The sequence below is a fragment of the Equus asinus genome, chromosome 7, assembly GCF_041296235.1.
Source record: "Equus asinus isolate D_3611 breed Donkey chromosome 7, EquAss-T2T_v2, whole genome shotgun sequence".
Taxonomy (NCBI): Eukaryota; Metazoa; Chordata; class Mammalia; order Perissodactyla; family Equidae; genus Equus; species Equus asinus.
This window is the reverse complement of record NC_091796.1, coordinates 92,662,918-92,680,545: the sequence shown is the minus strand read 5'-3', so window position 1 is coordinate 92,680,545 and position 17,628 is coordinate 92,662,918. Positions and strand designations below refer to the sequence as shown.

Below are 17,628 nucleotides of genomic sequence, written 5' to 3'. Positions count from 1 at the left end.
AAATCTGGGTAATGTACGTTTCGATAACAATGCCTGGAATCAAAGAAATGAGGATACTGGTGGGAATTCTAAGCATAGTGGAGAATGATAGAGCAAAGAGTAAGGACAACAGAGAGTTTAAGCTCCTTTTAAATGACATAATTATATGGGTACATTTAGTTAACTCTATTGTTATTACTGTTGGGAGATTACATCATGAAAAATCTGCGGAAGTGTGTGCTCCACTAGCTCTTGCAGAGGCATCCACAGAAGCTCAAAAGAAAACTACTGTGTCTTAAATCTTAATTTAAGTCGTACAACAGATGAGTGTACCCAAAGTATGGCAGGATTGGTGGATGCATGCTCAAAGCTACGTCACTCCTGCTCACATGAGATAACATCTCTCTGGATCGGAAAGCCTTCTGGAAAAGCAGACTGTGAGATGTTTGTACTCATTACAGGAGTACAGGAAAACACGTGGTTCTACTAGGAGTGATAGAAAAGGAAAGGAAAGAGATGGGAAATGACAAGACGAAATTGGATGGAGTTAACACAGCGAAGTGACTGCTGTGTACTAGGAACTGTGGTGGTAACTTTAAATGAATTCTCACAGCAACACTATGGTAGGCATTTTTATTATACCACTTTAAAGATAAGAAACCCAATATTAAAGAGACGAGCTATTTGGCTACAGAACACACCTGGTAAGTGAATGAGCCAGTATTTGAATTCCAAAGCCAATGCTGTTTCCATCATTGTGTATGCCATGGGGATTCCTGAATAACTTTTAACAACAGCAGTTCAACTTACTAGTACTTGGAAGGTTGACATTTAAACTACTTATTAACGCTTCTGATAACTTCTTGGTCTAGGTGTAAATTTTTTTTATATTTTCTAAGCTAAATCTGATTATTTTAACCTGTACCCATATCACAAATGATTTGTATTTTTAAATGTGTTTATTCAGATGTCTACAAAATATGTTGCTTATTTTCCCTAAAAATGTATGCCACACCAAAATTTACTTGACTGCACTTTGATCACTCTTCTGTAAAATTTTTTTTGTAATTTTTATTTTGCTTTTGTCATTTTCCTTTGCCTGTTAAAATGTTGGTAATTTTGTATAAACATTTTATTTATGTCTTTCTTTCTCTCTTCCTTTTGCTGGTTTGTTTGTTGTTTACTTTTCAAGTTACTCTGGCTTTTTGAAACAGACTCACTTTATGGTACTCATTTACTTAGTGAAGGCTATCTTTATTAAAATAAATTGTTTCAAAACCATGTCTCTTAAAGCTTGAATTTCCCTCACTATGGCAAAGTAGTTAAGATTAATAAGAATGTGTTTTTCCCCCAGACGTCTTCACCTTTGATTTACTTGTATTTAAGTAGTATTAGGGATGTTCTTGAACTGCCAGGAAAAATTTTAATCTTTGAGAAAAAATACTATTAAATAATTTTCTACTATGTACTTTTATAAATTCCTTTTAAAATGCTATTTTGTTTCTTTATAGAGGTAGCATAGTACTTAACTAACTTTAAAAAAATTATTTTACTAATTTGATTACATTGTATTAAATTCCCTTTATGGAATTAATAGACTTTTAAAAATTTGTAACAAAGAGCTAATGAATGAAAATCATAAATAACAGCTTGTAAAAGAGGTGAATAGATAATGATACGTCAATCTGAGTCCCTAGGACCACTTTCCAACGACACAATTAAAAGCCATTCATTTAAAATATCAATCATTAGACTGTTACAAATTATTGGAAAGTCTGTATTATATAAACATCTTTACTAAAACAAAGTTTCATTATTAAATTCAGGTGTATGATTTAATCAAACGAAAGTACTGTTTATTGTCAGGATTCTCAGGCAACCACTTTAAGGCTGAACACTTTGAAATTAACATCCCATTGTGAACTGTTAGCAGTGGTTTTATTAATGAAGTAAAGGTCCTGGAAAGAAGTATTTCCTAATTATTCTAGAAACTCATTCTTTATTTTTTTTAGACCATAATTGTATACTTTTTCAAGGTTCAAAGATAAGAAGTGGCAGAGTTAACATTAAAATATGTTGTATTTCATCAAAAATAAACCACATTTATCATTTTCCTGGGTATTCTTCTCATAATTCTTTTCCAGTTGAATATTTAAAGTTTAATAACTATTAGATAAAAGGCCTGAAAAGACACAAAATGCATTTAATATTTTAAGAAACAATTTTGCTTTATACAATTTTTACTGTAGGAAAATCTAACTTTGATACTTTTTATTGAAATAAAGTACTTTATAAATATATCTACTTAGTAACGTAGTTTGAATTTCCCTCTTTTAAGGGAAAGGTAATTGTATTAATAAGATTGAGTTTTCTTCCATTTGCTTATTTTTCTATTCCTTAGTAATTCTTCAGTCATAATGGGTTTGAGTGAACTCCAGTCAATGCACTGAACACTTGACATTACTTATCTCATAGACTCCTCACAAGTATTAGTACCCCATTTCACACATGAGAAAACTGAGGCTTAGGAGCATTAAGTAATACCACACAGGTACAAAGTGGGAGTTCTCTGTATTCCACAACTCCTGCTTTTAATGACTGTGCATATTGTTTCACAAACATATCGAGTTTGCTGTTATAACCAAGGGGAGACATGTCAGTCTTTGTAATAAAGTTAATGAAAGTGAGTGTCAGCATGCCCCTTGTTTTCTATCCCATACACATCTTTCTGAATTTGTAAGAAAATAGGACATAAATCAGCTCAACTACTGAAGATAAACTTCATGGAAAATCAACAAAAATGAAACAAAATTTAAAGTCCAAAAGAACTTAAGAAATCAACCAAACTCTTATGCTTTCAACTAAGAAGAAACGAGCCAGAGAGATGAAGGGTCTCACACAAGATCCAAGGGAGACCCGAGCTATGGATCCCAATTTGTTGGACATTAGCTCCCTATATTTTCAGAAAGTAACTGACATTCATCGAACACTTGGGGTGTGCCAGACATTGTACTGTACTACTGTTGCTGAGGTAAGTTTTGTAATTACCCCTTGTACAGATGAAGCACAAACGTGCCCAAGGCCCAAGGTTAGTGTGGGTTGGGGCAAGGATGAATCTAGCTCTAGACAGCTTTGAACTCAGAATTAAAGAGATTTGTCATGTTTCAATAATTTAGCTCCCCAGCCAATAGGCTGTATAGAAACCGCTGTTCTCTATCAGACGTGATTGGCCTCCATTACAAAACAACTGGGTCCCCCTTACTTCAGATACACTAGTGGAGTGTATTGTAGTCCATCTAACAAGGGCCAATATGTAAAATATTTAACAATAGAAAGAGCTGGGCACCAATCTATCAAAATAGACACTGACCCAAACAGAAAAGAAATTGGTTATAGATCATGAGAATGCCAGTATTGATTTATACCTGCCAAATAATTGCCCTGAAACCAATTAAACTCTGCAGCCAAGGACTAGAAGAGAAAGTATTTTTTCCCATAGCATCCAAATGTCTGATCTTCTGCATTTATTGAGCAAGAAAATATGAGATAAAATGGAAAACCATTCTAATGTAGACCCCAGTGAGTGAGCTGCTTTGAGACTATTTTAACTACCATCAAAAGAAAGTGTACAGAAGGAAAAACCAAGACAACCCAGCTGAAGAGGATGCATGCCTCTTAATTACAACTGGATTACAAAATTAAGAATGGTATTGATTGCAGAAAGTAACTACGTGACAGCATGTAGACTATCACATCTGCATTGCAGACCCCTTAAAGCACTCCTCCATTTGGTTGTTACCATCCCCACTAACTGCCAATCAAGTGTGGATGTGGACACCATAGTTGGTGGTGTAGTAGAATTAAATAAAACTATGTCATTTAACATTATAGATTTTTGAAACAGGAGGTTATTATCTTGATTTTTTTAAATGTTTCAATTTCTTCTGAACATTCTTTTTGATACTCACCACTTTGATACATTTCCTGAATTAATTTTCAGCAGTAACCACACCTGCATACGCTCTGCAGGTTAGAGAGGAAATATGCTACATATGTTACATTACAAAGAAACCTATTCTTTTTCCATTCAACAGTGCTATTCAGTGGGTCATATAATCCACTGAGAGATCAGATAATTGGCAGGTGTGATTCAAGAAGTTTTCCGAAAGGTGGGCATTTGAATTGTATCTTGAAGGAGGAACATGTCACCGGACAAAGGAGAAAGTGAATGTTGTAGGATGAAAGACCTTGAGCAAAACTACACCATGAGACAGAGGACCTGGTATTGTTTTGTGTTGCCTTATGGGACCTCACTTTCTCAACTTTTCCAGAAGAATAAGGAAAATGGAAAACTCCCTGTCAGACATGTGTTAATATGGTTGTACACAGTTATGTGGAATTTTGGATGCTAATTATCTTGAATAGATGATCCCTACATATAATTCTGATCTTAACACTCCCAAAGGTTGGTTTCATCACATAAGTTTGGCGATATGTCACCTTGTGCTTGTGAATTGCGATTGCCTGAAAAATACTAGGTTCTTGATGGTATTTAGTCAGACCCAGATACTATGTTAACTGTAACATATACCTTAAGTTCTGACCATCATATGTATTAGTCTTCACTGTCTCCATTTAAGGTAAAAGAAACAGATGACCATAAAGTGTAAGTTATTAAACAAGGCCAATTGACAGGTTAATGGCAAAATAAGTCAACCCATTTCAAGTCTGAGTTCTTAATAACCACCACTCTCCACTGCCTTCATTATGAGTATCATTTCTAGGAGAGATTATTTATTCTCATGGTAATAACCAAGATACTACAACATGAACCTTTAAATGACATATGCCATATTTTTGATATAGGATATGACACAGTGAATAATGACTATCCTTTTTTTTGTTTTTTGTTTTTTTTGCTGAGGAAGATTAGCCCTGAGTTAACATCTGTTGCCAATCTTCCTTTTTTTTTCGCTTGAAGAAGATTAGCCCTGAGCTAACATCTGTGCCAGTCTTCCTCCATTTTATATGTGCGTCGCTGCCACAACATGGCTGACTAGTTGTGTAGGACCATGCCTGGTATCCAAACCTGTGAACCTGGTCTGCCGAAGCGGAGCACACCCAACTTAACCACTACACCATTGGGCCAGCCCCTGACCAACCTTTTGATATTGCTAATGGAGATGAAAAAAAAAATCTACCTCTGCTTTTTACATACGAAGAATTCATTTTGACCAGCAAACTGGCAAAATGTCTTACTTTGACTTTGCATCTACCCATACTTCGTATACATTTTATGATGGTGACATTTTGTTGCAGAGCAATTCTCTAAGATATCTCTTTATATGCCTTTCTGTAAGCTGGCTCAGAGTTTTAAGGTTATCTGTAAAGTATAAAAAGGATGTTCTTCAAATCATTTTAATAGTTCTCTCAGCCTTCACTGTGGGTGAAGACACATCCTGATTCCATCTAGAGCTTTCAAATCAGATAAAGGTGTGGCCACGATATCATCACAAAAACAACATTTCCGTCAAAAATATAGTAATGGGTAACCAAGAGACTTTTAAGAAAATATGTACGTTCTGTTGCTTCTTACAAAATGCATTTTGTGGCATTTGAACAAGGCTTATTCTGCATAATTCAGAATTCTACAGCTCTATCTGAGGCTTTTAAAAAAGTCGTGCAGCTCTAGGAGATTGACAGGGTAGCTGTCATCGGAGCTGCTGGTGTGCGTGGAGAGCTGACCCCACAGGGAGTCGGACATGACTACAGAGTTTCACGTGCTCCCTTCACACTTTCTCCAAAAGCATTTGCTGGGCACCTACCAGGGGCTGGACACTGTGCTCAGCACTGGATGAGGTCCACACAGACCCATGAAAAATTACAGTATAGAGGTGCTGTAAATAAACGTATTTTAAGGTTATATTAACTGCACAGAGAGATCAGATAATTGGCAGGTGTGATTCAAGAAGTTTTCCGAGAGGCAGGCATTTGAATTGTATCTTGAAAGAGGAACACATCACCAGACAAAGGAGAAAGTGAATGTCATAGGATGAAAGACCTGGAGCAAAACTATAGCAGTGTGAAGGCGCTTGCGATCTCTTGGAGAGAGATGGAAAGCTCTTGGCTCACCGTAACTCTCTATCTAGTCAAGAGCACGTCATAAATGAGGAGGAAACACTGCTAAGGAATGTCAGGGAGCAACATATGTGGGACGACACAGACGTCACACAAGGCGTTGGAATTCTCTCTCACAGTAATGGTAATGGAATAGTTTGAAAGCAAGACAGTGTCACAAACAAGCATTCTTAATAGATTATCCTTTGTCCTGCCGTGTGTAGGAAAGGGTGACATGAAATAGGCTAGAGGAAGGATCTTAGCCATGTCGGAGTTAGGAAACTGAGAGAAGAAACGTTTGAGAGAGCAGGTAGGTGCTGAAACTAGAATTGTCGGCTGATTGTTTAAACGTAGGAGTGCCAGCACTCAAAGAAGGCAAAGAGGCAGGAATAGCCTAGGCCATGTGTTGAATACCAGCAACTTCTAGGAAAGACTTTTGGTGACGCAAAGTTAACTCTCCTGGAAAAGTCTTACCACCAAAACCTATGAGGCCTCAGGAAATATCTACTGAGTGAAAACAAAACTATACTAAGCCCATACTACCCAAACCAGAAAGTTTAGCAGACTCTCTGAGCCAGCACAGTTTTATATTTGATTAGGAAAAGATCGACCCAATATGGAGATTTATTATGTCATCGAAATGACAAGAATCCCCCTAAGGACATATTGAAATTTTCATCTAGTTTAGACTTCACAGCAAGAAAATGGGCAAATGTGATCCTTAGTTGGTGTATGTGCTACAATGGTATCTGGTTTGGAGTATAACATTAAAAATTCTTTATCCCTAACTTTCTGTATAACTAATAAAAGTAAAGGTTGAATAATATCCTCTAAAGCACATATTATTTGTGCTATAAAGAAAAGCATAAATCCAGACGCCAGTTTGTTAATGCCATAATACATTCTGACATTTGAGCAGCTTCAGCAGATCTAAAAAATACTCTCAACCTCTCAAGTATGAAACAAATTCATTACTAAAAATAACCTGACTCAAGTCCTTCTAATAGTTTTCTCAGCTCACCCTGTGGGTGTAGACATATCTGATTCCATCTGAAGCTTTCAAATCAATTAAATGTGCAACCATCAAATAATCACAAAAACAGGATTTCTATTAAAAATAGGAAGGGATGACCAACAGATTTATAAAACACAGACATTTTGAGGTTTTTAAAAATATTCCCTTGATTTGTCACAAACACTAATGGATAAATGCATCCACTGAGTGAAGTTATGATATCTCCATCATCAAAAATCTTAAACATTGGCTAAGAATTTGTCCTGAAGGCTAGTCAATCTTAAGGCTAGTCAATTTACTAAGAGGGAAGAAAACAGTTAAAGAGTCCATGGAGTCAGACACCATTATTATTATTTTGGATTGATTTCTATCCTGGTGTTCAATGGAAATTTAAGAGATTGCACATATAATTACCAAATACAATTTCTAAATTTTCAAGTACTTGGTATAAACTTGAAAATTTAATTCACATAGAGCTCTGATTTTATCAATGCACTATCATTTTGTTCCACCTATTAAACACCAAGATGATCTAAAATATATGATAGATGCATCATCAAATTGACCAAGTATGTATGTCTCTTTTATTACCTTAGATATTCTGTTGAGTTTGAAACAATGTACAGTTACTACATGGGCTCTGAGACACTGGAATGTGTTAGAAAATGAGTTTATTCCACCATCTGTGAGCTCCTTAGCAGTGAAGTCATAGCTTTCTCTGAATCCCCAGTGGAACCTAACAGAGTACTCTGTAGAAAGTAGATGAGGAGTAAATACATTGGATGAACAAACACCTTTCTTTAGGAACATAGTGGAGTAGAAGACATGCTTGATTTGGCTAAGACTGTGTTTTATTCTTCTATGAAACCTCTGAACTCAGACCAGTGCCTGAAACAGAGCAGAAGGAGTTTAATAAATTTTGAATGAATGGTATTCCTTGACTAAGGTTCTGGTCTCTATAGAATAAAGTTTGTAACTCTTGGCAAAAGTAGCCAAGAATATGCGGACATTATTTTACAGAAAACCTCCCAAATGTAATATGAATAGCCTGTTACCACTGCCTTCTATAGTTAATTTTCCAACAGAGATCCTGCAAATAATTAATATTGTTAAGTGAAGTGTCATGATTTTATTTCCTGATTCCATCTCTGTCAAACACATTATTAGTGAAATGGCCAAGAGGGGTTAGAGAAAGGAGTTTTGGAAAATCATGAGATTAATCCAGTCAAACTTAAACATCTCAATGGATATGTTTTCATCAGTGCTCACTGAAAGTGTGGGTGGATGAGCTATGAACAATTATGAAGTAGAAAAATACCATGAGAATTGACATTTAAAACCAATAGTGTATACTACGAAATAGGGAAAAAGACTATTCTGATTGGATAACTACATTGGTATTTACTATATCCTAAACAACATAGATTTCACAGATATAAAATAATATGCTCAATGTATGTGTGTATATTTAAAAGATACTCATAGCAACACACGATTTAGTCAGGAAACAGAAAAGAACATGAGGATTTTATATAAATTCCTCACACTAAAAGGGCCAAACGCCTTAAAAAACAGAAGTTGTCTTCAAGGTAGGAGAAGATGAAAAATTCTATTACCTTCTTCATTCCTGCCATCCTCCTGCATCCACAGGAAGCATTCTTCATTTCTCTTTGCCGTTAACAACACAATGAACTGTATCCCAATGAACTTACTCAGATAAACACAATGTGGTTTTCTTTTAAAATAAGCCTTTACTGAATATATCAACAAGGTACTGTATAGTGTAGAGTGAAGTTTGGCGTTAACAAAGTGTGCGACATGGTAGGTCTCAGAGGATGTGTGATGCAAAATCTTCCAGCCCCTTGTAGTCCCTTGTCAGCGAGAACACACTAAACATAAACCAGAAGCAAGTCAACACATGGTTCAAACAATAACAAATCATCAGGATTAACTTTCAGTGAGTAAAGACTGGTCCTATGAGGGACACACAGTGGCGACGCCTTCACTTGCCTATAAATCTTACATCCCATGAATCCCTTTACAAATGCCCCAGTGTGTGTGTTTGTGTGTGTTCTGTGTGTGTGCACGCACGTGTGTGTTTTATAGTAGTTTAAAAATGTCTGTTGCAATGGCCTTGCTTTGTGCTCTTCTGCTGGATGTGCTGCTAGAAAAAGAAAAAACAAAAACTATAGCAAAAGAATCTGATCTGTTCTAACAACGATATCATACATGTACAAAACTTTCTCCCCACAAACAGTGACAGGCATCCCCCATTGCCAGCAGTCGTCTGTCGACCCTGCTGAAGAAGTCAGAGCAGATTGTAAACTACAGCTTCCTACATTAGTATTTTGACTTAAAAAAACAGAGTATCACTGAAGGTTTGACAAGACTAAAACTAGGAGGGGGTTTTTGTTTGTTTTGTGTCTATGTCTCTTTCTCTTTTGGGCACTTTTTTCTATTTTTCTTTCTCATGAAGCTGGCAAGGTAAGTCATGAGCAAAACCATTACTCTCGTGGTGTAAAGTAAAATTTAATGTCTCCTTGTTATAGGTTAGAGAAAAATGCTATAAACAAAGAAGTTAATGGAAAGTAACTACTTCACTGTCAAAAGCCGCAGTGGGCTCTGTGGCTGAGGTTTGCTGATCAAGTTCAGCATCTGCTCCCTGTGGACTGCAACAACGTTGCCTTGTGTCTGGAATGATGCTCTGCACACAACATGAAGAGCTTGTCCTCCTCAGCTGGGAGGGAAGTTCTGACTCCTGTGAAACAACGAAGACCACTGTGATCTGCACTAGCAGGAAATTGGGCAGTCATATTAGCTACTTCATTAATACTTTTTACAAGACTGGTCACATTACGCTTTTTTTTAACCTCAGGGAAAATATCCAATTGTATTTTCAACAAACATTCAGAAAATTAGAAATTGCATTATTTCTCACAGGGTAGTGTGTTTTCCACTTGTGACACAAGGAAAATAGGCAGGGAACATACTTTTTGTCTCGCCTGTGGTTGTCCCATGGCATGGGTCAGCTTTGAGGGAAGCTCACGGTCTCTCCCATGATCAAACAATTCTCCCCAAACAAGTAGGTATTAATGACAATCCTGGGTATGAATGACGGTCAATGATATCACTGTGATCAGGGCTGTGCCTTTTTCTTTTGAAATTCCCCCTGCACAGTGAGAGTCATCTAGCTCTCAAAGTGGTCATATACTATCTGAAATCATCTCATTTGGTCAGATGGCATCCAGTTCTTTATAAACCACTGAGATTGGCTTTGTTCATGGATGTGGCCTGTACCTTCACCTTTGACTCTTGATTAATCTCCTCAAAATATGTAGTAATAACAGCAAGAAAGGCCCAAACACAGAGCAGATATATGGACAAAACACATTCCTGTGACTGAAAATGCCAATCAAAGCAATCCACCACTGAGGGGTGTCCAGCAGTTTTTCTAAGACACATAAGACATTACAAATTCCATGATGTGCTTTCTATCCTGGTGTAAGCGAGAGCTCCAAGGGCACTATTACAAACGGGAGATTGATCTTAATTTTAGCAGTCTTTGTCATGTTGTGCACAAGATCAAAATAAAGCCTATAACTAGATTCTCTCTCTTCAGGAACACATTCTAGCAAAGGAACCATTTCAGATCATTCTAACCATTTCACATGACTAGATGTCTGTTGTACCACTTAAGCCCCAAATAATTCCATGAATCCCATAAGACATTGTCGAAATCTCTCCAACCTTGGTCTTCTTGGCCCAAAACAAAGAAGTTTCAGCAGCCAAATATCCCTCGTTGGGTTATACATACATACAAATAAATGAGAAAGATTATTTTGTGGCTAAAAGGAAAAGAAACTCTCAAAAGTCAAAGTACCATCATTTGAACACACAGTTTTATCTACACAGCCAAGGGGAAGAGGAGAGTGGAAGGGAATTATCCAGTTAAATACACAAAACCCCATGTCCTTGTCCTGAATTTTACTGCTATACTGATCACCTTCACAGACTGTCTTGTCCCTTCACTGTGTGGATCCAGCTTTAAAAAAGCAACAGGCAAAACTTGCTAGCTAAGAGACTAACATGGAAACCAAAGTCGCTTTAGAATTAATTAAAATTAATTCGTAGTTAATTTCAGCTTGACTGACTGCACAGTTTTGACTCTTGTGTCTACAAGATTATAGCTTCAGTTATTCTGTAATTTTGCTTATTCTGAGGGACAAGGGAGATTAAAACATATAAGTTGGGGTATATTATTAAAGAAAATAAAGCTCTTACTATAAAGAAAAACTTGCATAGCATTTTATACCTAAACTTTTACAAAGAAGACACATCACAGTTCTATTTTGTTAAAAGTGAGAGAAATAGAAAGCAAAAATGATTGTGACATTAACTTCATGGGTCCAGAAAATAGTGGCCAGTGGTAAAGCAAATGTGCATAGAGTGAAATGCCTAAATTTGATTTTAAGATGAACCTTCCAAGAGTGTATATTTTAAATAATGTATGTGATCGATAGCCCTTCTACATCTAAGGGATAGAAAGGGGTAAATTATACACACTCTCTGAGGATGGACAGTGCTCCAAAAACATCTAGAACTAAGCCCGGATATCCCTCTCTTCTCTGTGCCCTCTGCTCTATGCCCTGCTCTGCCAAGATTAGGGGAACAACACTTCATTCTATGACTTGTCCATTTTTCATCTGTTATCCTGTTATTATAAGATTGATGATCCCTCCACGATTCCCAAAGAAGAGGAACATCCAAGATTGAAAAGGAATAAATGAAATTTCAAAAATGGAACAGGATCAAAGTCAGCCCAAGGTGGAAACTCAGTATTGCTTTAAAATAAACAAACAAACAATATATTTTGGCCAGCTTTGATGTGTCCTTACAGAATTATTAGCAGTGAAAATTAGTGTGCATTTTAAAGTGTTAAATGTTTATGGATATTTTGTGCAACCAAGACTGGCATCCATAATTTTCCTTCAAATTTTGAGCAGAGGGGCATAAAACAAACATAGCATAAACAGCTAATTATGAAAATATATGTGAGGTGATTGGAAGACAAGAATTTGCGAGGGGATAAAGGTATTAATTCAAGCTATTTCAACATGATACTAACAAAGTCCATTGATGCAGTATAGCAGAACCACGGATCACTTGCTTTTGTCTAAATGGTATCAATAATTTTTAAGTAACCAGTTTAGTATATTCCAAATATTGATCCCCTGTTGGTCTAAATATCATGTTGACATAGCTGCAGTGAATCTACGCAAATAATTCTCATTATCAAAAATAATTCCATTCAATATAATTCTTCCTGTTATTTTATTAGCCTCTTCTAAAAAAAGTATTCTAGAATATATCTCTGTTGAATGTGATTCAACCCGACATATAATTTGAATAGTAACACTTTTAAAGGGAGTTTCCTTGCTGGGACATCATAGCTGCCCCTGAAGATGACTGAAATAAGATTCAGGTCTCTAACTCTCTTATCACATAGGGTTTGGGAGGCACGAGGAGTGATTTTTAAGTTCCCAGTCAGAAAGCCAACCCTGGAGTTGCGAGGTCTTTTCAAATGTCATCTCATTTTATCCATTCTGCCAGGTTGGGTTAACTTGGCTCATGGGAACTCACTTCCTCGTGATGCTTTCTACATTTCTTCTTTTGGGTCAAACCATGGTAACTACCTCCTTTCTTATACTTTGGAATTTTTAACTCTTCTTCCAGACTAGAAAGTACAGAAATAGCATGAAGATATCTGGGTCCTTTCTTGTTTTACCCATATTCTTTATCCTCCCCTGATAAGTCCATTTTAACCTGCCCTTTCATCTGACCACCCACTCTAAGAAAGGAATTTATTCTGACAGCTTCAACAGCGAAGTGGTTAATGAGCATCATGAGGAAGAATCACTCATTCTTTTCCCTTGGCGTTGGGTTCTCATTGTACAACCCTGTACAGTACTTCAGCAACTATTTTTTTTTTAAGATTTAAAAAGCAAAGAGTTACAAAACTGTTTGTAATTAACTTGAAATAGAAAAGATAGCACTTTTTTTTAAATCCCATTATATAGTACACCGTATAAATTACAGAGTATTCAAATGCACAAATGCATCCGTGTAACATTTATCAAATGTAATTTGCGTGTCTTTATGTGCACACACGTGTGTGTTCTCAAGAGTTTTACTGTCCGCCTTTATAACGCTGGGCCTCTGGCTGTCACGTATGGCAGTGCTCCAGGTCTGGCACACTGCTGTTGCAGTATCGCATGTTGTTGGGGATATGGCAGTCTGTGTAACTAATGCCCCCATTTGGGGTGTAAATGGGCTGCAGTCTGAAATCTCCTTTAAGGAGCTGATCGTTATTTAAGGAGACGATCTGAAAGCTGGTTTCCGTCATCTCCAGGATGGAATTGTCCTTCTTGGTGCCTGCCTCGCAATAGTCATCTTTCCGCCGGCCTCGGTTGTATTTCCACTTCTGCGAGGTGTAGCGCCCCTTTTTGTGCATGTGCCAGCAAAAGACGCTGAGTAAGACCACCAGCACAAATATCACTGCGCCCCCAATCAGGCCAGCCAGCAGAAAAGGGGAGCCCATGCTGTGGGACGTCGTCTGCTCGTGGCTGGAAGCAGTGTTACTGCCATTGTTCACATAGGAGGCATGCGTGGTGGCCTCGGAACAGATGGTGTCTTCCACAGCTCGGTAGTTAAAAGCATCCAGTGGCACTAAACAAATCCGATAGGTGGATCTGGGCTCTAAGTTAACCAGGCTCAAATGTTGCTTCTCACCACTGACTATGCGTTCCTGAACAATGCCCCCTACTAGACTGTGGCCCATTTTCACCCACGTGAGTTTGTAGGCCATCACAGTAAAGAGAGAGAGCCAGCTGACTTGAATGGAAGTGTCATTCACAAAATGGATAGAGAGTTGGATCCGTTCAGAAATAGGTGGGGTCACTCTTTCTCTGCCATCCCAGTCGGGAATTGTGGGAAGTTTCGATGTAGTAGGAGTTAGAGGCGTATAGCTTCTGCTGGGGGTTGGGACAGAGAGTGTGGGAGGCTGAGTTGTGGGAGAAACTGTACTTGGGGCTGGGGTGAAGAGAGGCAGGCCAGGGGTCGTGGTGGGACACGCCAAGAGATTCATATTCAACTCCCTAACAGCCATCCCCCGGACTTGTTCAGGACCTTGGCACATGAAACCCCGCACATTGAGAGAGGAAGGGATATATTTGAGCCATTCTGTGACCCACTTAATACTGCAGTCACAAAACCAAGGGTTATTCCGAGCAGTGAGCTGCTTCAGGTTGGAGAGGTTATCAAAGACCCCTTGAGTCAACATGCGCAGTTGGTTGTTGGATATATCCAGTCGCTCCAGCTTGCGGAGATTTGAGAAGGCTGTCAAAGGGATGTGGTTTATCTGGTTGTCCTGCAGATAGAGCCTGATCAGATGTGTACCTGGGAGATCAGGAGGTGGGTGGGAGAGTGAATTCCGTACGATTGAAAATTCCTTGAGCTTGGTGAGATGGCTGAAGGTGCCCTCAGCAATGCCCTTGTTGGTCAGTAGGTTCCCATCCACGATCAGACGCTCCAAGCTCGTGAGGTTCTGAAAGGCCATGTCTGATATGACAGCAATTCGATTCTCATCCACTCTCAGCTCTTGCAAGTCCACAGGAAGCCCAACAGGCACACTGCTCAGGTGATTCTTGGACAGAAACAACAATTTCAGACTAACAGCCTCCCGGAAGGCCCCATCTTCCACCCCCACTGTGGATATAGAATTGTCATCCAGGTGTAGCTCTTCGAGCTTCAAGAGCTGGGCAAGAGCTGCCCGTGATATGGTCTGAATATTGTTTTCCTGCAAATGGAGGACTCTGACATTCTTGGGAAGATTCATGGGGAATTCATCCAGTTGGTTGCCGTAAAGGTAGACGGTGTGCACCGACTGTACGTTGTGCAGTTCTGCAGGAAATCCAGCATTATTAATTTGGTTGTTGTGGAGGTAGAGTACGGTTACGCCCTCCGGGATCCCAAGAGGCACTGAGGTCAAGCTTCGCTCATTACAGTAGACAAAGTTCCTGTCGCAGCGGCACACGCTAGGGCACGCCAGGATTTTTGACACTTGTGAGTAGAGCCCCAGGGAAATGAGAAGCCAAGATTTCAGGAAAAAAGCCCCATGGCTGGGCCACTGTGTAGTCTGTAGGCCCATTTCTGAAGTACAGAAATAAAATACAAAGTGATGAGGAAAAGAAAAAGAAAAAAAAAACAGATAGTAAAACCAAAATGACTGGATGGGGTTCTGTCAAGTCCAGAACTCCAACTAGAAGAAAAGGCTCAAAGGCCCACGGTAAAAGAATCTTCCTGCGGTCTCTGGTCTTATCAGCCTGTGTTGCCCTCTTTGCTGTTGTCCTCCATGTGCGAAAAAATTTCAATAGGGAGAATTTTCACACGGGCAATGAGTGATGCCAAGTTATCAGCGGTCAACAGGGGCCCAACTGGGAAGGCAGACCTCCTTTCTTCTGTTGCAGGTCAGCTGAGTGTTGATCAGCCTACGAACTTCTTGATTAAGCTCAATCTGCAATCTGTTGTAGGAAAGTAGAGAGAGAAGAGTCAGTTAAAGATATTAATGGAAGATGTATTGATCTGACTGTATACCTTTCAAGAATAATGTGATTGGGGATAAACGACCAGAGTCAGTGTGTTGGCATTCAATGATATTCTAAGTAACAATAATTTAGTTGAAAAGTATTCAAGAGATGAGTGATTCAATTATCTTCAAAAAAATCATACTGTTACCTCTCGCTATCAATGGTCACATTGTGAATTTTCCATCTCAATCCGTATCTTCCCTTAAATATCTATTTGCACAATAGGCACGCTGCTGAATCCGCTGAATTAAATAATGATGACCTACAAATCCAACTGGTCATTGTCTTGTTTCAAGATGAAATGAGTGACTGAGCAACTAATAAAATTTAAGGGAAAATGTGAAACTCTTTATAGTTATAAATAAACAAGTGCAAAACGAGGACTGACAAAGTCATTTAAAAAGAGGCATCCTTTTGATCTGACACTTTGACGACGCAGTATAAACCTAACGCACAGAAGCATGAGTGAAAGCAGAGACAGCACTTCTTCCTGCTTCCCCACTTCTTCCCTCCTCTCATCTTTGTCTTCCTCCAAAACGGCTTACACTCAAGTTACCAAGCAGAATGATCAAACTCCAGTCCATGACACATGTCCAGTTACCCCTCTTCTGGGACCGACAGGTACAGATGAGATACACCACTGTGATCCCATTGAGAGTGGCCAAGCTCATGGGTGGGAATAAATTGTTTTGCAGCAAAACCACCTTCCTCCCATTTGTGAGTGTTTTCCTGCTTTTAAAGAGGACTTTCAGCAAACTTTGAAACGATACAAGGCACAGTTGGAGAAATAAAGGCAATCCACAGAAAGTAATCATGCTTTCTTGCTCCAGAACATGTTCCATCTGTTTTTAGATTAGAGAGATAAAGAAGTTAATTGAAAGGTGCCAGATTTGATTTCCCTACGAAATAAGCTAACATGACAGGACACAGCTAGCTATGAGTCTCTTAATTCTCACCAATACTCAGAGATCGAAACATCTTATATCGAAAAGCACAGAGGAACTATTTGAACTTGTTCCTTTAGCTATCTTTAGAAACATAATTAGAAAAGAAAAAACACTGTAAGTGCTATTTAAGTGTCAAGAATATTGTAAGTTTGCTCTACAATTTAAAAGATTGTAAACCATATAAAAAAACGCCTTTGAAGACCCAGAAATGGTAAAAATTCATTTTTTGTTGTTCATAAACCTTTAAAAATGGGGGAGACAGGGAGTCTCTTTCTAGCCAAAAGCAGATGGATGTGATACTTTGTTAAAAATCAAACATTATTGAATTTGTTAAAACTTAGATGTTTTGCCACTGAACCGGAGCTATCCCCTTTAGCAAAAATCTCCCTACAAGCTTAAAGAATAATTTGTAATAGAACTAAGGGTAGTATAAGAAAAATGAGTTTAATGCCATCAGCTTGATGCCACCCTTAGCTCAGGTTTCACATTTTCAAACCATCTCAGTGCTCCCTAATAACTTGCTTCTTAAGTGTGATCCTTGGTCCAGCAGCTTGACCTTGACCTGGGAAGTTGTTAGAAACACAGAATCTGCATGTGAGTAAGAGCTTAGGGTAGGCACATTAAAGTCTGAGAAGCATTGCCCTACACACAGTATTATCTTATTTGATCACTCAAATGTTTTAATTTATTAAATGCAAAATAAACCCACAAGCATTTCAATTGACTCTTTTGAGAAGTGTAAAGGCATAAGGCATACTAAACACTTTCATCATCAGGAGATAGTCTCAAATTAGATCTTTTTTTGGTGAGGAAGATTGTCTCTGAGCTAACATCTGTGCCAATGTTCCTTTATTTTGTATGCGGGATGCCATCACAGCGTGGCTTGATGAGCTGTGTGTAGGTCTGTGCCCAGGATGGGAACCCG

At 38.4% G+C, this 17,628-nt stretch overlaps 1 protein-coding gene across 2 annotated transcripts in view; it reads right to left on the bottom strand.

The window, feature by feature from the left end:
• Positions 1–8,842: 8,842 nt before the first annotated feature.
• Positions 8,843–17,628, bottom strand: part of FLRT2 (fibronectin leucine rich transmembrane protein 2) — a 94,553-nt gene continuing 85,767 nt past the window's right edge. For both annotated transcript variants that reach the window (XM_014846713.3, XM_014846712.3), the window contains exon 2: positions 8,843–15,690. In XM_014846713.3, the coding sequence (XP_014702199.3) occupies positions 13,335–15,317 (1,983 nt within the window). In that variant the 5' untranslated portion in view covers positions 15,318–15,690 and the 3' untranslated portion in view covers positions 8,843–13,334. The remainder of the gene's footprint in view (positions 15,691–17,628) is intronic.